Source organism: Mastigoproctus giganteus, chromosome 1, assembly GCF_048544385.1.
Source record: "Mastigoproctus giganteus isolate SK-2022 chromosome 1, ASM4854438v1, whole genome shotgun sequence".
NCBI classification, from domain to species: Eukaryota; Metazoa; Arthropoda; class Arachnida; order Uropygi; family Thelyphonidae; genus Mastigoproctus; species Mastigoproctus giganteus.
The window spans coordinates 72,441,457-72,466,277 of record NC_143575.1 but is presented as its reverse complement, the minus strand read 5'-3'; the positions used below and the strand labels follow the sequence as shown (position 1 = coordinate 72,466,277).

At 36.3% G+C, this 24,821-nt stretch overlaps 1 protein-coding gene across 1 annotated transcript in view; it reads left to right on the top strand.

The window, feature by feature from the left end:
• Nucleotides 1-24,821, top strand: part of CenG1A (Centaurin gamma 1A) — a 751,861-nt gene that overhangs the window by 562,444 nt on the left and 164,596 nt on the right. The window contains exons 5-6 of the mRNA XM_090380508.1: nt 645-786; nt 23,473-23,607. Coding sequence (XP_090236634.1) covers nt 645-786; nt 23,473-23,607 — 277 coding nt within the window. The remainder of the gene's footprint in view (nt 1-644; nt 787-23,472; nt 23,608-24,821) is intronic.

Sequence of the window (24,821 nt, the reverse complement as noted above, 5' to 3'; positions counted from 1 at the left end):
ATTTTTGGAGGTACAATGTAACGATTTACTCTTTCCGACTCCAGTTTTTAGGCTCTCTCAATATTTCGGTATCGTGTATTGTAAGAAAGTGCACTTGTTTTCTTCAAACGACATTCTGCTTAGTTTTCCTTGTTTTAAATATTTAGTATTGAAAAGTAAAGTTTAAGGCACCTACTTTACACACGGCAGATTCTGAAGGATTTATAGATTTAAAATTTTAGAACTCTTAAACGTAGTTACATAAATCGCACATGCTCAGCCACTAGTACTTAAAAGAATAGAAAACTCCGTTCATGTTTTTTATGCATTCCATCTTGTTTTGATATATTTTTGTTGTAACGATCTATATTAATCATGCTTGCATTGTATTGGCTTCAGCATTTTTAGACCTACATAAAACTTCGCCCTTTTTTATATACATAGGTAGTTTTTTGGTTCTGCATGCCATATCATGCATTTGCCTAAAAGGGACGTATGATGATAAATGAACTCGCGGCTATCGATATAGAGGTTTCCATCTGTGGTTCCCTTAGGAACACTTAATACTTTGAGAAGAATATCATGTGTGTGTGTGTGTGTGTTTCCCCCACCCCCTTTTTTTGTTGAAGTACTGCTATTGATTGTTCCTTTCTTTTGTTGGTTAGTTCAGTTGTTGGGTGGATGCCGTCATCTTTGTCTTTAGCCTGGAGAATGAAGCCTCTTTTAATGCCATCTACACCTACTATACTAAGATGTCGCACTACAGGAATGCTGCTGATGTACCTCTTATTCTTGTCGGAACACAAGGTAAGTTCATTTATAGTTTGAAACGATAAATAAATAGTTTCGTTGTTTTCGAAGCCACTGTTGTGTAATGCAGGGTTGTCCAACTTTGTGGCCACAAAGATGTGAAAATGTATCTTAGAGCACTCGCCCAAGGATGATTACTAAAATACACTGTTAATATTGCTATATATGTACAGGACCATGTCGTGGTTTTTAAGTGCATTGATGCAAAAGAAAATCCCCCCCCCCCGCTAATGAAAAGATCCCAGTAATTTACAGAAAAATTATTGTAATTAATGCTAATTAAAAGAAAACGCATATTGACGGATAAATTAGACCTTGAAGTTTAAAATATTATTATACTCTTATAAACGTGAAAAAAATAACAAAAAAATATTAAAGTATTTTTACCCACAAACCACTTATACCGCCTATTACCCTTCGTTCGGCATTGCATCTAATCTCCATTTCAGATTTTTCATCAGAATATTTCATTAAACAAAATCTGCTTTTCATCAATACCGCAGATCTCGGCACCATCTTTGTATTAACATTTAAGTAAGAATTCTGATGCCCCATTTCACCTGAAAAAAAAAAAACGACCCTTTTCATCCTATGTGGTTAGGTCTAATTTTAATTTAAGACCTTACCAATAGTGGCGCGTTATCCTATAGGCAAAAAAGACATTTGCCTAGGACCCCAATCACGGGGAGGGGGCAAAATCACTTGTTTCAAAAACTCATTGCTGTTTTTTACTAATATTTTTAAGTGATTTTTTTTTTTATCGGAAACTGAACTTTCTATCTGCCAAGGTCAATGAACTTTACTTGAAGATTAATTTGAAAATTACGGGGTTTTTTTTTTCCAAAAATGGTTTTACCGATTTTGATGAAATTGAAAATATTATTTACTCCAATAAAAAGTTATGGCTTTCCAGTACGTAAACAGTTATAATTTGAATCTTTTTTTGCCATTTGAATACGATTCATATTCATAACGTTTACATTTCGAGTCTCCCTGGAATTTTCACGTACTATCATAGAGCAGATTTTTACGGTGCCTTACGACTCCGAAATTGCTATCAAAAATTACATTAAGGAGTAGTTTCAACCGATTGTGCTGAATGGCATGCGCATTTGCTGCTCATGCTGTGCAAACGCATTCATAGTTTTGCAGTTTGCTGACAGATGCCAACCGCATATACACAGAATAAAGAATGCTGCTTGTACATTTTATGTTCATATTACAGTACTCTTTTACTCGAAAGCTATATGGTTTTCATTTAAAATGATCACCGTGTATATCAGGTTAAATTCGGGACGGAGCAGTGGCAAAACTACCAAATTCGACTGCCACGACTGTTACCCGATGTTTGTATTGATATGATTGTTATATTAGCATTAGGATTGTGGTAATTGCATACCACATTCAACTGATGTGTATGTTAGTGTCTGCTTTTAGAACAGTGAATTATTTGTTAGTGATCTTGGTTAACATTTAGAATAAGAGGCTCAATCCCATGAATCTTTGCGACGAGAACTGATTGGCAGGTCTAGCTACGCCCACCGATTCTCATATGCTGCGGTTCACCGCGGTTGGAATACGATGTACAAGCTGGTGAACTGTGGGTTTTTTAATAGACTAATATTCGGCTAATGAAAAAAAGGTTAGGGTAGTTTATGCCATTCGGAATGGATTCAAGGGACGTTCTAATTCGGGATGGATTCAAGCAAAAAGGTATGTCCGTAATGTATACTTTCATATTCGTCTAATGAAAACAGATCAGGTTAGTTGCACCACTAATTCGGGAAGGACTCAAGCAAAAAACTGTGGCCGTATACAATATACGGTTATGGACACCGTTTTTCGCTTGAATCCGTCCTGAATTAGTGGCTTGAACTAACCTGACCTTTTTTCACTAGCTGAGTCTATTAAACACACACACACACAGTTCATCTGCCTATACATCGTATTTCCGTCGGATTCAGTCTAATAGAAAACCGTAGTGATTAGCAGCCTATGAGAGCAATCGGTGGGCGGAGCTGATATGCTAATCAGTTCTCGTCGCAAAGATCCATGGATTGCATCCCATATACTAAAGATTAACCTTGATCTCTCAACCCCTTGCTCTTGGTTATTACACGATCTGTTCAGTGTTTCATTTGTAAATAAATCACTCTTGCTTGAGGTTTATCTACAGTAAACAACAAAAATTAGTCACCTCTCTCTGTCCTTCTCTTGCTTGCTATGTTTAAAAGTTGATTGTTTGTCGATCAATATCCTTTGTTATATCTCATAGCTGTGGCTTAATTGGAAAATGCAAAGCTTATTGAAAATGTCTGAGACGCAATACTCATTAGCAATTTTGTATAGTACAATAAAAATAATATAAAGATTGCTGGTATACTAACTTTTGGTTGCCGATAAGGGTCTGACTCATTCGGTAATTTCAGTTGTTTCAGTGACCACTTGCTATTATCACAGCAGGATTTCTTTTTTGTGTCTAGCCGTTTCATTTGTCAGTTAAGAAAAATTCGTGTGCTCAACTCACAGCTCATTATTATAGAGGCTAGTGTGTGTGTGTGAGCGCTGCTGAGTATTCAAAATATCAAAAAACTTGCATTATTGTTTTTAGCGCCCTTGTGCATTACTCTTTGTCTTCGCGCACGCCTTAAGTTGTTGCCCTGATTGCAACAGCATACGCCCGGTGAGTTTCCCCTCCAGCAAACGGAATATTTTGTTTCACGAGAATTCGATTTTATGCAACTTGCACCCCAGTTTATGTAATTCCGTAGCGTAATTAATCGAAGACACAATTATATGAAAACATATGGATTAACCGATAACCGTCAGCGGGTTAAACCGTAATATTACAAAATACAGTAGATTCTCGATTTTCTGGGATGGATGGTAAAAAACAAATCCCGGATAATCGATTTCTGGTTCATACAGAAGTACCGGGAAAAAAGTACAAAAATACAGAAGTCTCCGACATACGTTCCAGGACTTTTTACTTCGTCGAGTTTTACGTAACTCGGGAATGACTTGTAACATATTGCTACTATATTAGACTATGTATATATTAAGTGCAATAGCATCATTAATACACAGCCATTTCTGAATAAACAGAATATTTATAAGGCGGCATCGTTTTAAGTTATAAAACATATTGTGAATACCTTCACAACGAGTTGCCATGATATTGCACTACATATTTCGAATAAGTAACGCTTCACCTAAGGAGAAGACTATTGCTACTATATTATTATTGACAAATCTGAATTCAGCGCGATACTTGTTAATGTTTGACCATTTTCATACATTCTTATTATTTTAATTTTCTGATCCAAATCGATCGCTTTCCTTTTCTTGATAGATTTACTAGTACCGCTGTCACTTATTCTCTTAGTAGGCACCAAAACGGTCAAAATGAAATTTTCTGTAAAGAACTTCAGAGTTAAGGCGAAAACTCACTATTATCACCCCTCGCGAGCTCACATTTTGCTAAAGCACATTTCTGGAGGTCACTGCCATAAAACAATAAAAACAATTTGCACTTTCCGGATTATTGGGCTTTTCTGTTCTGTTCGTGCATCTAATTATAAACGGCTAGTAAACTCGATCTTATTACATTTGTGAAAATACCGATAGCTAGAATTCTGTGGGTTTTTACGTTATTATGGTGAAATGTGTGCCCCCCCACTGAAATCTTCAGTCATATAAAACAAAAAACCATAAATAAATTGTAAGAATCTTCTCTTCTTTCCTCCGTAGCCGAGTGGGCAGGAGCGGGAGTGCAGTAGCACACGCTCTTTGAGTAGACCGGGGTTCAAGCCCCTGCCTGCTGAATACGGTCGATCTGCCAACCCGCACTGGACCCGCGTGGCAGATTATGGTCCATTTCCCTCAGCATGAATTGTTGAGGAGTTCCACCCTGCAGTGGGTTGATAATGGCTGCACTTTACTTTTTTACTTCTTTCCTATTTTTTTGTTTGTTGCTCCGATCTCACTTGTGCAATTTGTGCGTGCCGTGATCGTCGTTATTGATGGCTTATTATTATTATTTTTTGTTGTTTTAAATTTTACAATCCTAAAAAAAAAAAAAAAAAAAAAAAATAGTGAAAAAATTTACGTAAATCCGTAGTTGCGTAAGTCGGGGACTTACTGTATCGAAAAATGTCCAGAAACCTACGTAAAAATTATGGCGATAGATCGTATTGGATACTCGCGTGTCCAATACGATGTCAGTTTTAAATCTAATAGTTTCCTTTTATTTTATTATGACGTTACGTACGGTTTGGTCACCAACATTATAATATTTCATTAAAGATTTAACGGATGCACCGTTTTCAAACCTTTTGAATAATTTCAAGTTTTTGTTTAACTGAAAGTGGAACTCTTTTGAGTTTACCCATCATTTTCTCGATTTCTCAACAAAAAAATAAATAAATAAAATAATATATATATATATATTTACTATATAAAAAAAAATTGACATCCCGGACATAAATAACGAAACAAAATTTGTCTTTTTGCAGTGCGACCGAACACAACAATCGACGCGACGTACTAAAACAAACTAAACATTTGGTCTCTCTCTTTTTTTTTTTTTTTTTTTTTTGAGCGGCGGGTGTAAAGACACCGGGGGATTCAAGATAATAGGCACATTAATCTCCCAATGATGACTTATAACGCCGCTTCTTGTCGCTTATTTACGACTTGTAAAGCATCTGTTTATACCTATTCTAGTTATTACTTGAATTTTATGATTTTTGGTTGATTTTTTTTTTTTATTTTATTTTTTTATTTTTTTTATTTGGAGTCTTGAAGTGTCCCGGTTAATCTAGAGTCTGCTGTATATATATATCATATTGTAATATGAAAAGTTTCATCATGTACTCTTTATATTTATTTACTAATATATATTTGTGTTAATTGTAAGGGACTAATTTCTCAAGCTATCAGTTGTTTCTTTCTGTTTTCTTAACTCTTATTTTTAAAATTGAGTTTCTAGAAGTTGTAAATGATACTTATATATGACCCTGAGAATTAATTGTGCATGACTTGCAGAACAAGGAATTTTTCCGATTGCATGCGTCTCAGCGCTGTATAAATAACTAAAAACAGTGCGCTCGCACTCGTAATAATCAGCCTTTATTGAATATATCATAAAGTAAAAATCCGTTACCGCCTATATTGAAGTTAATCTTTTAACATTATCAAACTCATTCTTGAATATAGTTTTGTACCTACAAAGATAGATCATATACAGTGGCAGATTAAGGTCGGTTGAGGCCGAGGCCCCGGGCGCACAAGAAAATATTGAGTCCCTTAAAAGAGAGAGAGAGAGAGAGAGAGAGAGAGAGACAGGGAAAATAAAAATACATGTTAACCATATTTTTAAATAAATAAAAAATATTATGTACTATTAATGTTTTATTTCCAAAAAAATTGAATATAATATATGTATAATATAATTAATAATAATCACAAAGTTTTGAACTAATATGTTCAACTAATTTGTTGGGGTTTTGCGTGGGCCCTCCAGAAGTCGGGACCCAGGGCGCGCGCCCGGTGCGCCCGCGGTTAAATCCGCCTCTGATCATATAGCATTCCAAAAGGCCCAGACAGGAAGTTAGTTATTATTACAAAATAATTAACCGCATTTAGGTAAATAAATAAACGTTATTTCTGACTTTTCTAATCAACCTCCATGACAATTTGCGATTCACTTGGATCACAACTATTATATATATAGATAGTTGATCACAGAATTCAGCATACCTGCCAGTAAAGTAAAATTACTACTTTGCATGTGTGTTGTAGATGACACATTGAATTGCTAAAGGAAGAAGAATTTCTAAAGTCCTCTTCAGTCAAGGCAATAAATAGTGGTTTTCAGTCTACACAATATGCAAATCGGCCTGCAAACACACTCTTCTTATAGATGTAATACATATTCTGTTATGTGAGTATGCTGGGACATACATAACAGTGAGTGACTCAGGGAAGGTACCCATGGACTGGAGATGTGCAAATGTGACCCAATCCACAAAGGAGGATCAAAGGGAGACAAAGGTAATTACAGACCTGTTAGTTTAACTTCTGTTCCAAGGAAATTAATGGAGGCACTGATTAAAGAAGCACTGCAGGATCATCTAGACAAGACTTCAGTTATAGCTCAGACACAGCATGGGTTAAGGGAAAGTCTTGTCTGACCAATTTGATTGGATACTATGATGTAGTTACAAAGGAACTGGATGCAAAGAATAATTTTGATATCATATATTTGGATCATAGAAAGGCTTTTGATACTGTTGCACATGGAAGACTGCTGCACAAATTGGAGCAGTGTGGCATTGGAGGCAAATTGCTGCTACGGATAAAGAGATGGTTGAATGGGAGAAGACAGAGAGAATCAATGGACACTGCTTTTCGTGGACTAATGTCATTAGTAGAGTTCCCCAGGGTTCAGTGTTGGGTCCATTGTTGTTTTCTGAATTCATCAGTGATATTGATGATGGTATATCAAGCTTAATTTAGTTTACAGACTATATGAAGGTCAGCAGGGTTGTTAATGACAGTACACTGCTGCAACAGGATCTAGAAAAGTCAAGCAGATGGGCTGAAAGGTGGCAAATGAGGCTTAACATTGACAAATGTAAAGTACTGCATATTGGAAGCAGTAACCCCAGAGGAACGTGTCAACTGTGTGGTACTACACTGACAGTGGCAGAGAGTGAAAAGGACCTGGGGTAATCATGCAGGCAGATATGAAGTTTTCTGAGCAGTGCAGACGGTCTGCAAGAGTAGCTCATGGTGTCTTGTCAATGATATACAAGAATTTTTCTAGCAGGGATAAGGAGGTGATTATCCCCTTGTATAAGGCAATGGTCAGGCCACACCTTGAGTACTGTATACAGGTCTGGAGGCCTCATTTTAAGAAGGATGTAGAGCTGCTTAACAATACAGAGAAGGGCAACAAGATTAGTGAATGGAACAAAGGGTTGCTCTTACAAAGAAAGGCTTAAGTTTTGCAAATTACAGTGTCTGGAGACTAGGCACCTGCAAAGTGATCTGATTGAGGTGTATAAAGCCTTGAATGGTTTGAGCATGCTCAATGCTGATGGGATTCTTCCTCTTGCTCAGAATAATCACCTGAGAGGGCATAAATTCAAATTGAGGAAAGACGGTTGTAGGATAGATGTGCTGAAGTTTGCCTTTAGGTAGTGAGTGGTTGAGTGCTGGAACAAACTTCCATCTGTCATTGTAGAAGTTGATAGCTTAAACAGATTCAAGGCCGAACTGGACAAACATTTGGAGCGAGTGGATGGGTGCAATGTGAAGGGGATGAGTGTGTGTTTTTTTTTTTGGCTGATGCTATATAAGCTTGCTTTCTTGCTTCATGTGCTCCTGTTATTGCTAACGCTAACAGTATATCTATATTTAATCAATATTTTTATCAATATTTATATTGAGCAATATCAATATTTATTTGGTTTTTATGGCAGTGGCAGTGCCATGACTGCTATTGCAGTAGACGGATAGAGGTATTGAGCTTAGCTTAGCAATGGAGAGTCATCATAGGATACCATATTAACATTCAATCTGTTCATACTATTGCAACACTCTAAATCAGGGGCATCAAACTCAGAAGTGTTTGTGTACCACAAAAGCAGTTCTGCTGGGGGGGAGAGCCCTTCAGCAATTTTACTGGCACACCAGTGGCATTACTAAGAGAAATGTATTAAATATTTTTATGTATTTCTGCTTGTGTCAAAAATACACAATCTCATATTTATGAAAGTTTGTATAAGTTATAAATATTATTTAAATATCACCTTAGTGTATCCGCTTTAAGCATCACCATTTATCATTATTTTCATATCCAACAAAAGGCAACAACATTTGGGTAAGCCAGAGGCTGTTCACATGTGCCTTCCCCCAAATCAACAGTAGCTGACATAATCACCGAACGGAAATGGCATGGCACTACTACAGCAGGGGAATGTTTGGATAAACTGCAGAAGTTCTTGGAAAGAGGGCACCCAGAAGAGTGATACATAGATCCCGATAGTCCTCATCGCATCTATTAAACATGAGTTGACAGTGTTCGATTGCAACAAAGAGAGGCCATAAGATCTGATAGTAGTAGAAGGATGATATGTGAGAAGCTGCATAGTATTGAATTTTATGGAAGAGCTGCAGTCACAAAATTTACTTTCTAGTGCACAACCAGTTGTAAATTGGCCCCTAGAACATTGGATACTAAATCACAGTATGTAATTTTCTGATCTGATGTCTGGAGAATGTTCATTAATTATCAGCATGTGTTGTCCCAGCTGGTTAGTTTGGTGGAGGTGACATTATCTGGGGTTTTTTTTTTTTTTTATCATGGTTTGGGCTAGACCACTGGTTGTCATTCCTGGAAAAGTGAATGCCATGCTATACAACTGCACTATGGATAAATCCACTCTTCCTACACTGTGGCAGCAGTATGGAGAGTGCCCTTTTCTATTTCTGAATAGCACTGCACTATGTGATGCCACACAGCCCATAGTTACTTGGTTTGATAACATCAGAACGCAACACAATCTCTAGGTATAAACATTACATCTTCATTAGGTTGCCTAGAGACCTAATCTTAACTCCACTCGTGAACACCCTTGGTACAAACTGGAACATTGGCTTCAGGCCAGGCAAACATGCCTGTAATCATTAACTAAATTGATTGCCATGTGGGAAGAGGAATGGACCAGAATATCACTTTCTGTTGTCAAAAATTGGTTCAGTGTCTGTCGACAAGGATACATTGTGTAATTAAGACTAAAGATGGCCTGAAACTCTATTAAATATTGTATAAATAAAAGATTCTTTGAAACTTGCAGTGTCCGGTCACTTTTGAGAATATAGCATTCACCTAATGCTCGCTTACCGTACATCTGATGACAAGCGTATTCAGTGGTGGGCAGAAGAGGCATATGCCTCCCCCTTAATCATACGTATAAGTGTTCTTGGGTGTATCTTAAAAAACACTGAAAGCTGGTCGCCATGCCCCTTACAATGAAACTGTCTGATGATATGTACATTTCATACTTTACTGTTGTCTAATACATGTACAGATCATGTTTTGTGCTTTTGGTCCATTATGATATTATCCTAGTAAATGCTACAATAATTATACATTCCTCTGATTCCTGTGATCAACATGGTGTATGAACAGTAAATCTATGAGATTAGAAGCTAATATGCTTATAAATCTGAAGTGAAACTGAAAACAAAGCTTTTGGTTTCGTTGCTTTCTCTGGTGTTTCAGCAGTCTCAAGTAAGTTGCTGTTCAGGTTGCATGTTCTGTTTTTTTTTAGTCTTAGTGGAACAATACCTTGAAGTATTTTTTGCCATGTGGTTCAGATCAGTGAAAAGAGAAAGTAAAGTGAGGGTGCTCCTGGAACTGGTGTGGTGAAAAAGAAAGTCTGTGGATCAAGGGATTAATTGAGAGGATCTGAAGGATAGCAAACCAAGTCACTTTCAAATAGTATTGAAAAAAAATCAACATTTGCATATGAGCCAATAAAAAATTCATTTGTTAGATAAATTTAAATAAATAATGTCAATATTTATTTGAAAATAGTTATTAATATCTTCTGTCTTTGAATTTCCTGGAATATTTTCCCACTTCTGTAGAATACAGAGTCCTATTACTAACTAATTTTATTATTTAGGATTGAATGAATGAGTAATACTTATTTCAGTAAATAATGTATTATTGAAACAAAATCACAATTTTTTTGCACAAAAAAAATTATAAAAGTGGGTACTTTTATTAGTCATGTATATTTGTGCACAATTTGAGACTCATCTCCAGACACTTCAGCAGTCCAGTGTTCCTTTCCACTGACAACTTTTTGTGGAAACTATGGTGACAAGGAAGGAATATAAGGCAATAACAAAATCATGTCTGCTTTCTTTGTACTTGTTATGAGTCATCAGTCTTTGTATAGTTGAGTTTGTTTAACTTGCACCAATGAAGACAGAGGTCTACCGATTTTCTTCTTCTTCTGTACGTCAATTTCTTCAAATGGCATTAAATCGCTTGATGAGTTTTTGTAAAATATTGAGAAGAGACACCCTCTTTTAAACTGTAGCCATTGAAAGTTAAGCCATTTGACAGGCTCCTTGCCAATTTTTATTTTATTTTTTTCTATTGACTATGGTCTTTTCTAGAGGCTCCGATGACAAAAAATCATTGTGCTTAAGTTCAACTACTTTAAATGGTGGATCTTTTTTCTTTGAGTTTTTGATTATATTAATCCAGTTGTCAGGGCTGTATATCAATGAATGTTTCTTACTAAACTTTTCTGTAACTCCGAAATCGGCATTGTTTGGTAGGTAGGGTGACCAAAAACCATGAATACTACGTCAGCCATAGAAGGATCATTGCACAACTTCAGTAAATCAACTGAAACCTTTATGTTGCAGTTTTGCCCCCCACAAGCATCACAATAGAGAGTAATGTTGGTGCATTGGCTGGTGTTATCTTTTAAATGCTTTGTAATAACAGTCGAGATTTCTTGACACCCTCTTCCACCTTCTGTCTCATTCCACACATACATTACAGAGTGTACAGATTTAACTGGGTGGACACCACAATTGTATATGTACAAATTTCTCTTATAATAAATGATGGATGTGGTTAGTTTTGAAAATGCAAGAGCTTCTTTGCAAATCAAAAGTGTAAGCATAATAATTATCAAAAACCTTGTCAGCCTCTTCCAGTAACTAAAATTAATTAGACAGTATTTATTTTGACAATAATAATTCACTTCCAGTGATTCGAATACAGAGGTAACTGCATGGTTATAAACAAGGGGACTTGGATCACTTTCCTGCTGAATCTCATGAAAGATGGATTTGGTCCATTGTAACAATGAACACTACCATTAGCAAGGGCACATGATGCAAGAAAGCAAGCTTATATAGCATTAGCCAAAAAAACACACACACACACACACATGCATGCACTCGCACACACACACACACACACACACACACCACACACACACACACACACACACACACACACACACACACACACACACACACACACACACACACACACCCTTCTCATTTCGCCCCATCCACTCGTTCCAAATGTTTGTCCAGTTCTGCCTTGAATCTGTTTAAGCTATCAACTTCCACAATGACAGACGGAAGTTTGTTCCAGCAATCAACCACCCACTGGCTGCTAGCCAGTGGGTGGTTGATTGCTGGAACAAACTATCAGATGCTCTTCATCTGATATGGCTGCTATCAGATGTTCTTCAGTGTTATAAGGCACCACTGCTCTCTATCAGCCGGCTAAAGAATTAAGGACTTTGTCTACATTTTCACTGAATATAGTTATTGGCTTGAAGGGATTTAGTACACCTGTAGCCTGACTTGAAGAAAAATTGGACTTCGTTCACCATACTTCTAACCCACTCAATTTCACTTTTAAGCAGTGTTGTTTGAGAAGAACCGTGGCTCAGACTGTTGTTGCTACCAGTAGGAAGGAAGCAGCAATTCTCATGCAGTTTTGGAAGGCGGGGAGTGTAACATCATTACGGCAGTGAAAAAAATTGCTGCAAGCTGGAAAGATATCAAGCAATCCACTATGAAAGATTGTTGGAGAAAGCTATGCATGCAGTTTGACTATGACTGAAGATTTTCAAAAAACACAAGAAAATATTACAAAGGAAATTTTGTACATGGTGAAACATCTTAATGAAGATGTGAATAAGTTTCTGGGTATTATAGAGAAGACATCACAACTAATGATTTGTTTGAGCTGCAGGCACAAATGTGCAAATTGAAGAAAGGTGCGATAATGATGATGAAATCCCCAGCACTCCTTCAAAGAACTTGACCCCAAACATTTAAGAGAAATCATGGTGAAGGTGGAAGAGACAATAGGAGTCACAGAGGCTGCTAATCCTGGTAATGAAAGAAGCAGTAATGCTATTCAGAGTCATTTTTTGATGTCACCATTTGCTTTCTTTGAATGAATTTTATCAGGATTAGTTTTTCAGGTATTTACAGTAATGTTTTTATTCACATCTCATTTTAATAAAATCAAGTTTTTACAGAGCTTTGGAACATATCACAACAAAAATCAAGTTTTTGCAGAGCTTTGGAATATATTACAACAAATTAAGAGTTTATATGGGAATCATTGTTCAGTTAATGTATAGTTTTCCAAGCAATCATTGTGTATGTTAATTGAGTGTTAGCTGTATATTGATTTCCACTTGCCATTTTAATATCTTTATGAGTACTTAGTCATTTTTCTCATTTTTCTCTCTCCATATCAGAAATTTTTCTTCCAGTAATATCAATCTAGAAGCCAGAAGGAATTTAAAAATCTGTGGAGAGGGAGGAAAGTACCAAGAACTTAATTTGATATGGGGATTTTTGGTGTGCACTGAGAGAACTGATTGCTATAGTACCCCCCCCCCCCCTCCAAATCCAGCACTTTTCTGTGGTTACCTTAAGTGGTTTGGCTTTATTTCTATTCTTGTTATGATTGTGTTCTCTGTTATCAGTGAAAGTGGCCAGGATTAGATAGTAATATTAATTGTTTTTTATTATTATTTTTTCTTTTTATTTTTTTATTATTTTTATTATTTATTATTTTTTAATGTAGTCTTTTTTTTCTAATTAGAAAAGTAAAATTATTTATTTATTATTATTATTATTATTTTTTTTTCATTATTTTGTTTTGTTCTTTTTTAGGCCATTTTTAAGGTGATCTTTGGCAACAATGATTACTTGAATCAAGTTGCAATTACAGTTGATTATCAACCACATTCTTTTTTCATTATCATAATAATAATTATAGCCTAATGATTGGAGCTATAATTATTAGCAATTTCACTTTTATAATACTTCAGAGGTTGCAATACTTTTAGCAATATCTAGTTTAGTAAATGTCACTATTGGAAATTTGAATGGTGCATCTTGCTCTTAGGAACAGATAGTGGTCATCCTAGGATGTTGGTGTCATTATCTTCAGGTTACCTTTCCTGTCTTTTTTGATGTTAACATTATCCCATGAATTGGAAATTTTGATTACCAGAATGCTGATATTTATATAATATTTTTTTAAAAATAATATTAGATTTGTTTTCTTTTGTCAAGCACTTATCTGACATTTGTAAATATTATATGAACTGTGATAAAAAAGTTCAATGACTGAACTATTATTTGGAAAATCACAATGCTTATTGGCTATTTAGATGGAGTTCCTTTGAAGCACAGGCGGGCCTCGATTAACACGATTAATTCGTCCTGCGAGTGCATCGCGGAAAATGGAAACGCATTAATCGAATATCATAACCAATAGAAAAAATTGTAATTGGTCCTTGACCTTCTGGAATGTCCATAAAGAATTTTAAAAATGCCTTTTAAATAACTTTTTAACTGTATATAATGTAAAAGATAATGAAAATAATTATGGAATTAAATGTTTATTGCATAAAACAGCGGTTCTTAAACTGTGCGCCGCAGAATATTTCAAATTTTCGAGGGAAACACAGCGATACTCGACATCTGTTGGACACCGCGCGAACTACTAGCTCGAGGTAGTTCACAGTTTCAGCATTTCTTATTTAAGTTGTTTGGACCTAACTACTAAACAAAACTGTTAGGTATTTCTTTTGGTCTGGGTGCATCTTGAAAAAATTACTGAGACATTAAAGGCACCGTGAACCGAGAAACTTTGGGAATCTCTGACATAAAATACACAATGAAGAAATTACTGTTGCAGAAATATTTGAACAGTGTTGACTTTCTCTTTTCATCAATCAATTTCCGATAGCCGACAACAATCTTCTCTGGGCCCTGGCGAAATAAATACCGCAGAGAACATCAAAGACTAGCACTTCAGAAGTCTCTTCTGGTCTCAGAAAAAGCCATTTGCAGCTTCATTTAGATTGTCATCACTTGAAAATTGATGCCCACACAAGTGTTTCTGAAGAGGTAACGATCATTGGGGTGCCAAGTCTGGTGGGTGGTGGTTTAACCCTGGAATCTGTGGTCTCTCAGAGCAGCATTCGACTTATGTACAGGAGCAGTGTCATGAAGAAGCAAGACACCTTGTATCAATTTTCCTCCTCTTTTCCTTTGTGGCCCCTCTTAAAAATTTTAGAATAGCAGCATTGACATCTCCAGTGATTGTTTTCTTATGTGGTGTATAGTCTATCAAAAGAATTCCTTATCCCAAAAACTATCTATGATGTTCCCAGAAGGTTGAGGACTGGATTTTTTTGGCTAGTGGTTGACCCTCATAGTGCTGCTTTTTTATAGACTCCTGTTTTGTTTTCCGATCCCAGGATGAATGTTCATTTCTTGAAAGAAGCGCTTGTGGATCTTCATCATGATATCCAGACTGCAGCTTTTATCTATAGCCATGAGCATTCTTGACATCCAGCAACAACTAACCTTTGGCATTCCAAGTGTTCATTGATGATGGCTGCTACTAGCCCTTCAGAAATATTACATTTTCTGGAAATCGTAGACACTTTATTATCCTGCATAATAATTGGGTGTTAAAATTTTTTAAAATTTTTTAAATTTTTTAAAATTTTTGGCACATTTCTGGGATTGTCACTTCCATTTGTTGTTCTGAGCAGGTGTCACCTTCTATGGTTGTCGTTTGCATTTGAACTGCTTAGACCAAATTTTATAAAATTTTGGAATTCAGCAGGGGCAACATTTCCAAATACAGTTGTTGTGCATTCATAAATAATATTTGGTACATTCCCTTCTTTTATTAAAAATTTAATGATGGCCCAATGTTTTCCTTTGTGAAAACATTGAGAGCGTGAAGGATAGGGTGGATGCCCTCGAAGGATTTAAATTCAGGGGCCCATCATTCTCTCAGCTGCCCACATCAATGCCAGAGCTTGCACTTGAACATCACGCAACACAGAGGCAACCCCCAAGGCAGAATGCGCTGGTCCCTAAGGAACTAGTTGTTGTAGGTGACTCTACTCTCAGGAAACGGGGAACATATTGCGCAAAAAGGATAGATGGAACAGAACCAGGGTATGTCTGCCAGGGACAAAGGTTGATGACATTGTAGGGCAGATATCATCCTTTAAGGGCACAAAGGGTGATATTGTTGTACACATTGGCACTAATGATATTAAGAGTAGGAGACCAGCAGAATTACTTAACAAGTACAAGACAATGCTGAAAAAAAGCCGTGAGTTAGGGTTGAATTTGAAAGTGTCTGCAATTCTGCCCAGATACGATAGTAGGGGGTATATGATATGAGAGCCTTGTCAATCAATTCAGCCCTGGAGAGATTGTACAAGGCTCAAAGGGTAGAATTTTTCTCAACCTGATCTATGCTTATTAACAGGAGATACTGCTTCTACAGGGATGGGATACACTTAAATAGAAAGGGTGCAACAATATTTGCTGATGCTATCAAAGCAGAGTTAGGTGGGTCGGAAAACTGCTAGCTTGGGGAATACACGGACTAACAGATTAACAGTAGCCGCTGGCAGATAAAAGTGATTCTTGCACTACTTCTATTGAAATGCAATTGAGCAGCAGCCTGGAAAGCAAGGAAATGGGAATTTCCAGGACTGCTGCGAGTTATAGTGGAACAAGTAAATACAGGGGCTGTGTTAGGGTAACTAAGAGTAGAAACAGGTGCATGTATACTTGCATGTAACCAATGCTAGGAGTACAGATAATAAATTCAATGAGCTTGAAGTGCTAGTCAAGACATCAAAGGCAGATATTGTTGTGATATCAGAGACATAGTGTCACACAGACATAAGCAGTGTGGAACTGGAATTTGGGGAGTACAATGTGTACAGAAAGGATAGACAGGACAGGAAGGGAGGAGGGGTTATGCTGTTAGTTAAGAAACACATAAAATCTAAGGAAGTACATCCAATTGATGTTGGTGGACAATGCAATGTTGAGTCTGTTTGGTGTGACATAAGCACTGGAAAATGAGAGTAGGTGTGTGTTATAGGCCTAATGAATCTGATGAGTATAATGAGCAATCGTGCAGAGAAATAGAGTGGGCCAGAAAATTAGAGGGTCTTATAATAAGGGATTTTAATTTCCTGGATATTGACTGGAATTTGTGGGTTGGTCACTCACACAGTAGCAAGGCTTTTGTGGATTTATTGGATGACTGTTTTCTACAGCAGCATGTTTGGGAGGCAACTAGAGGGAGTAATACTCTTGATCTGATTATCAGTAATGATTCTTTATGCATCAAGAATCTGCAGATAAAGGAACCACTAGGTGGCAGTGATCACAGTGTGCTGAAGTGGGATTTACTCAAAGAGGTAACTACCATAAAGAGTAAAGTAAAGGTTTTTGCTTTCGTAAAGGTGACTATGTTGGTCTGAGACAGTATTTAAATTCTATGCAGTGGAACCAACTGATGATGTTACCAACAAAAAATTCAAAATGGGAAGCATTCAAAGAATTAATCTTGGAAGTTACCAGGCTTTTCATACCAACAAAGAAATATTGTTCAAGATTTAGATGATCAGATGAACTAATTAGACATGTGTCAGAGAAGAAAAATGCATGGGATACATATAAATTAACATGTGGCACAGAAGCCTATGATAGATATAAGCTAGTCTGTAACCAAGTTACAAAGGAGGTTAGGCAGGCAAAGGCAGATTACGAGAAATCTTTGGCAAAGGATGCAAAGAAAAACAGCAAAGAATTCTTTACTTGTGTAAACTCTAGAAGGAAGGGATGAATCAGATTGGTCCACTTGATATCGATGGTTCAACTGTTGATGATCCTGCTCAGGTAACTAACAAACTAACATCGACATTCACATATGAGGAGTTATTCAGGGAGGGAAATGCTAGAGGTGTATTCAACTCTGGCAGTAAGCTAGATAATCTTGTAATAACTGAGAGTAAAGTGGAGGGGAAATTGTTGAAGATAAACACAAGAAATGCACCTGGGGTGGATGGAATATTAAAGTTATATTAAAGGAGGTGGCAAAGGAAGTAAGCAAACCCTTAGCCATAATTATGAGAGCTTCCCTGGACTCGGGAGTTACCCAACGGACTGGAGATGTGCAAATGTGACCCAATCCACAAAGGAGAATCAAAGGGAGACACAGGTAATTAGACTTCTGTTCCAGGGAAATTAATGGAGGCACTGATAAAAGAAGCATTGCAGGATCATCTAGAAAAGACTTCAGTTATAGATCGGACACATCATGGGTTTGTTAAGGGGAATTCTTGTCTGACTAATTTGATTGGATATTATGATGTAGTCACAAAGGAACTGGATGCAAAGAATAACTTTGATATCATATATTTGGATCTTAGGAAAAACCTTTGATACTGTTGCACATGGAAGACTGCTGCACAAATTGGAGCAATGTGACATTGGAGGCAAATTGCTGCTATGGATAAAGGGATGGTTGAGTGAGAGAAGACAGAGAGTGGTAATCAATGGACACTGCTCTTCGTGGACTAATGTTATTAATGGAGTCCTTCAGGGTTCAGTGTTGGATCCATTGTTGTTTTCTGTATTTATAAATGATATTGATGATGGTATATCAGGCTAAATGTCCAAGTTTGCAGACAATACGAAGGTTGGCAAGGTTGTTAATGACACTAATGACAGTGTCATTAACATTGACAAATGGATTGCAACAGGATCTAGAAAAGTTGAGCAGATGGGCTGAGAGGTGGCAAATGAAGTTTGACATTGACAAATGTAAAGTACTACATATGGGAAGCAATAATCCCAGAGTAACGTATCAACTCTGTGGTACCACACTGACAGTGGTAGAGAATGAAAAGGACCTGGGGGTAATTGTCCAGGCAGATATGAAGTTTTCTGAGCAGTGCAGACAGTCTGAAAGAGTAGCTCATGGTGTCTTGTCAATGATATACAGGAATTTTTCTAGCAGGGATAAGGAGGTGATTATCCCCTTGTATAAGGCAATGGTCAGACCACACCTTGAGTACTGTATACAGGTCTGGAGGCCTCATTTTAAGAAGGATGTAGAGCTGTTAGTACAGGGAAGGGCAACAAGATTAGTGAATGGAACAATGGGTTGCTCTTATGAAGAAAGGCTTAAGTTTTGCAAATTATAGTGTCTGAAGATTAGGCACCTGTGAGGTGATCTGATTGAGGTGTGTAAAGCCTTTAATGGTTTGAGCATACTCAGTGCTGATGGGATTCTTCCTCTTGCTCAGAATAATTGCCTGAGAAGGCATAAATTCAAATTGAGGAAAGACGGTTGTAGAATAGATGTGCAGAAGTTTGCCTTTAGCCAGTGGATGATTGATTGTTGGAACAAACTTCCATCTGTCGTAGAAGTTGATAGCTTAAATAGATTCAAGGCAGAACTTGATAAACATTTGGAGCAAGTGGATGGGTGAAATAAGGGTTTTTTTTTTTTTTTTTGGCTGATGCTATATAAGCTTGCTTTCTTGCATCATGTGCCTTTGCTAATGCTAACTCCTAAACTGGTGCAGCTGCAGTCATGTTCTATAAATTTGAAAATAAACGGAAGTGGTATGTTGTAGTTCAAACTTCCTCCAACAGATGGTGTTTCAGAGATTGTCTAGTATGCTGACAGGTTGCAAGTAACAACTAATTTCATTAGTAGCATTAACATTCTGCATTATGATTTTGCAGTGGAGCAAATGGATTGTATCAATATTAAAAACTGTTTATAACAATGAAAATTTAAGTCATGCCAGTGTGTTTGAATGGTATACGTGGTTCAAAGATGGATGTGAGGATGTTTGTGGTGATCCAAGAAGTGGGCATATGCCAACCTTTCGAAATGAGGACAGCATTGCAAAAGTTCAGAAAATTATGGCACGAGATCATTATTTGACCCTCAGAATGATGGCTTATGAGTTGGATATGAATAAGCAGACCATTTGTCAAATAAGTCCATGATGCGGATCATGTTTTACAACAAACAAGGTGAAAATTGCCCTCAAAGGAAAGAGATTTCAGGATGTTGAGGATATAAAGAAAAATGTAACTGCTGAATTGAACATCTTTGCTGACTCTTTTCAGAAACTTTTAGAATGGTATAATGAGGATTCAGTCAGGTGGTGATTACTTTTAATAAAAATAAAACAGTTTTTGAGCTTCTTCATTTTGTGTTCCTTTTATTGCTCCAATTCAGGAACTTTATTGCCACACCTCACATATATATCAAGCATATCAATATTCAAGGTAGATAACTTATTGAGTGTCCCTTGTATTTCTGGTTGAAGGTATAAACTGCAAATGCAGTTGAAAAACAGACTGGCCAAAAACTGGGCACTTGGCAACTACACTCTGAATCTTCTAGTCATCTGTATTGTAGTCTGCAAAAAATAAAAACTTAATTAGATTCAGACTATATTAGAAAGATGTGCTGTAATGCACGTTTTTATAGTTCATCTGATTTGCATGTTAGAGGTTAAAATTATGTTCTGACATGACATTTGGATATATCAGTTTAAAAATTAATTTTACCACAGGATGTTAAATTTCATGTTAAAATTTACACACTTAAGATTAAAAAGAAAAACATTTCTAACTCATCTTTCGAACACCACTGTATAATAGTAATAAATGAATATCAGATTTAACTCTTTTTTTTTTTTTTTTTTTTTACAAACAATATTCTTGTCAGTATCAACTAGACATGAGGAAATATGGCTTAAAAATTTTTAAAGTAGTTAAATAAAGTCCACAGTTAAATAAAGTACACACACACACACACACACACAAAGAATAACGGGAACCCTGCTAAAAAAAAAAATTTGTTTGTTTGTTATTTGGTTTTTAGGAGCATTAGCAACTAAGGCCATATTGCTGCAGGGATATGCAGTGGTCATTCCCTGACCTTTCCGCATCCTCCGTATTTGGCAGTCACGGGCTCGAACCCCAGTCTAATCAAGAAGTGTGTGTGCTACACACTGCTGCTCCTGCCCACCTGGCTACAGAGGCACCACTAAAAAAGCGAGACACCATTTATTTTATTAGTTTAAAAATTTTTTTAAGCTGCAATTGCTGTCTGCTCTCAGCCTCTAAAGAAAAAGGCCAATTATAGTTTAACTCCTTTTTGTGTGGTTATAAAATAATTTCAACAATTATACCATTCCAAATATAATAAAGAAATAAGTTATCTGCCGTGCCAAAAAGTGTCTGTTAAATTTGTAGAAAAATTACAAGACACGTAAATAAGACACTCCTATAAATTTTTTTGCTTATTTTTTTAACTCTCACTTATTTTTATGATACCAGTACATTAATCTTAATAGGGTACATAGCTAGTTGTAGTAGTAGTAGTGGTAGCAAATGATGTAAGAAAGAAAGCTTATATAGCATCAGCCAAAAAAAGAAAGAAAAAGAAATACACACTTCACCCATTCATACCCTACAAAAATTTGGCCAGTTCTTCCTTGCATTTATTCAAACTGACCACTTCCACAACAACAGATGGAAGCCTGTTCAAAATCAACTATCCCCTGGCTGAAGGAAAATTTCCACACATCTATCCTGCAACCATCCTTCCTCAACTTGATTTATGCCCTCTCGTGTGTGTAATTTCAGAAAGAGGAAGAATGCCATTAACATCTAGCTTACTCAATCCATTCAAGGATTTAAACACCTCATCATATCTCTCCACAGGTGCCTAGTCTCCAGATGCTGAAATTTTTCAGAACTGAAGCCATTCTAGGTAGGAACATCCATTTGTTCCATTCACCAATGTGGTTGCCCTTCTCTGAACCCATTCCAGTAGATCTACATCCTTCCTAAAGTAAGGCCTATATGTATACAGTATGCAAGATGTGGTCTAACCATGGCCTTGTGTGAAGGAATAATCACCCTTATTCCTGCTAGCAGAGTTTCTGTATATCCTTGACAAAACCCAATGAGCTGTCCAAGCAGAATGTCTGCACTGATCTGACAGCACAAGGTCTTTTTCATTTTCCATTACCCTGAGTGTAATACCACACAGTTGATAAGTTCTCTGGGATTGCTGCTGTCCATATGCAGTACCTTGCATTTGTCAATGTTAAACTTCAGCTGCTGTTTCTTTGTCCATAAATCTAATTTTCCTAGATATTGTTGCAGTAACTCACTCTGATTACTGTTGTTAACCACTCTGCCAACCTTTTTAAGAATTTGCAAGCAGTCTGCTGTTGGTAGCATCATCAGTTGGTCCCACTGCTTAGGATTTAAAAACTGTCTGAGACACAACTGTAGTCACCCTTACGAAAGCAAAAGCCTTTACCCTTGACAGTAGTGCCAAAGTAATCTGCAAACTTATATGTTAAGCCTGATAGGTTCATCAGCATCATTAATAAATATTGAAAACAATAATGGGCCCAGCACTGAACCCTGGGGGATTCTACTAATAATATTAATCCACAAAGAGCAGTTCCTATTGATAACCACTCTTTGTCTTCTTCCACTTAACCATCCTTTTATCCCTAGCAGACTTGTCCTTGAATCTGGTAAAAAGATTGTTGATGGTGTTTTGGTCTCCAATTATTAGAACATCATCTGCATAACGGATGTAAAGTTTAATATTTGCTGGAAATGGTTGAAGAGTTTGATGTTCAACCGTGGCAAGGTATATTTCAGATAAGGGAGCTGCCATTCCTAGACCCATAAGGAGTCCGAAAATCTGTTCATACACTTTGTCTTGAAAATAGAAGTGTCTAGCTTTGATTAGTACAGTAACAAGTTCCAAAATACTGTCGATGTTACGAAAAGTCCAGCTGGCTAAGTTGTTGTCATTGTCCGAGGTCACGTAGGGCTTGCAAAGTGTAATCTAGGTCTACATTAGTGTATAGGGACACTACATCAAAGGAAACTAATAAATCGTTTCTGGATAACACGAAAAGGTTATATGTTCAAAGGCTTGACATGTGTTATAGATTTGGAATTTAGAATATTTCATATGGGGAGAAATGATCTTTACCAGGAAGGAAGATAAATTTGCAAAGGTAGATTTACTATAGGAAACAATTGGACTTAAAGGGTGGTCAGGTTTATGAAGCATAATAATGCCAAACATATGGGGTAAGACATTGTTGCGGATACCTATTTGTTGTAAGGTGTGCAAGTTTATTTCATGATTTGCTCATAACCTTCTAAGCAGGGTATCTAACTTGTTTTTTAGCTTTGAACTGGTGTAATTATTGTCAATTTTATAGGTTTGGGAGTCGGAAAGAATTTGTTGTATTTTATTTACATAGTCCCATTTAACTAGAATAACGATGGTGTCGCCTTTGTTGGCTTTTTGGATAATAATATTGGGATTATTATTAATCTCAATCCACGAGTAATGGATTGATATTAAAAACATTCTCACTTAAAAACTAACTACAATGGTTATGTAAAACAGAAAAGCTGTTACTTCTTGATTGTGCACACTTTTAATCTTTTATTGAAAATACTGAAACTGTTTATTTTAAAAATGTGTAAGGACCAAGACACATTAATTATGTAAGTCTATATAATGGAATGCTTAATTAATTAATAAAAGTTTTGTTGAGATTTTTAAAGCAATGTAACAAAAAAAACCTGACAAAATCAGAATCAAATAACAGATAGAATCTAAATATAAATAAATAAATACCATGAAAAAGTTAAATTTAAGGAAAATATGACATTAATATATTTTTTCCTCTTCAGATGCCATTAGTGAAAATAACCCAAGAGTAATTGATGATACCAGAGCCAGGAAGTTAGCTAGTGATTTAAAAAGGTGTTCATATTATGAAACATGTGCCACATATGGCTTAAATGTTGAAAGAGTCTTTCAAGATGGTAGGTTTTTAACTATATATATATATATATATTTTTTAAAAATAATGTTTCACTTATTTAAGAATTAATTTGAGCATTGAATTTGTAACACTAATGCATTTTGCATAGATAGCTGTACTAAAGAAAAATGAAACGATAACTGGCTGTATTCATTGCGAAAATTTTGCAATTGGTATCAGAGATTTTCTCTAGCTATCCTAAAGAAATGTAGTCTATGTTTGATCGTGAGCAGGTAAGCCAGTACGCATCGAATCCTTTCTGATTTCTTATTTTGAAAATATAAAAATTCCAAAATGCTACTTGGAATTTTTATATTTTCCCACGTTTCTGCACACCTATGAAGAAATATCTTCAATTTGAGACCAAATCGGTTAGGTCTATTGTATGCAATGGCTACAGCTAGGTGTACCCATTGCAAAATTTTCTCAATTGGTAGTAGAGTTTTTCTCTAGCTGTCCTAAAGAAATGTAGTACCCATGTAGTATCAATATACAGTATACATGTAAATTCAGGATTGGTCTTTCAGAACAGAATGAAAAGGCGTTTCTTCTTTGCTACAAGATACATTCAACACGGCCAGCCAGAGTAGCATGGCTGCAGACAAGTCTTCCACGCTCTTACTGTGACATACAGTACAGTAAACCTGAGAAATGCCGCGAATACCGAGTTGTGGCTCCCATAGTAATAAAGGGGTTCCGTTCCAAAGTACAAAATATAGAAGAAAAACTAGTCTAAAATTTTGTCTATTATGTATTATATGTACCTTCATAATATGACCATGTACATAGACAGTACATAGTGAAATGCAAGCATATGGCATTGAAATGAAAATAAGAAACAATTTAATATTAAATGTAATATTTATTAGAAATTTCAAGCTGCGCCTTTGCTAGTTAAAAAATGTATCCCGCCAGTGCTATCACCAGTTTCGCTAAAGTGTTGATAAAGGAGTTTTGCCTTTTCACGAATGATGAGTGAACTTAACGGAATTTTATTTTGAGTTCGGTCTTCTATCCACAGATTTAAAGCTTTTTCTAATTGAACATCACGAGTTACAGAGCAAATTTTTGAAGCAATTAGTGCGTTTTCAAGGACACTACAGCGGATTTTTTCTTCCGATTTCTTGATTGATTGTACCATTGACTCATTGATTTTATAATGTTTTGCAACTGAGGAGACACTTTCACCATTAGAAATTTTGTCTAATAACTCAA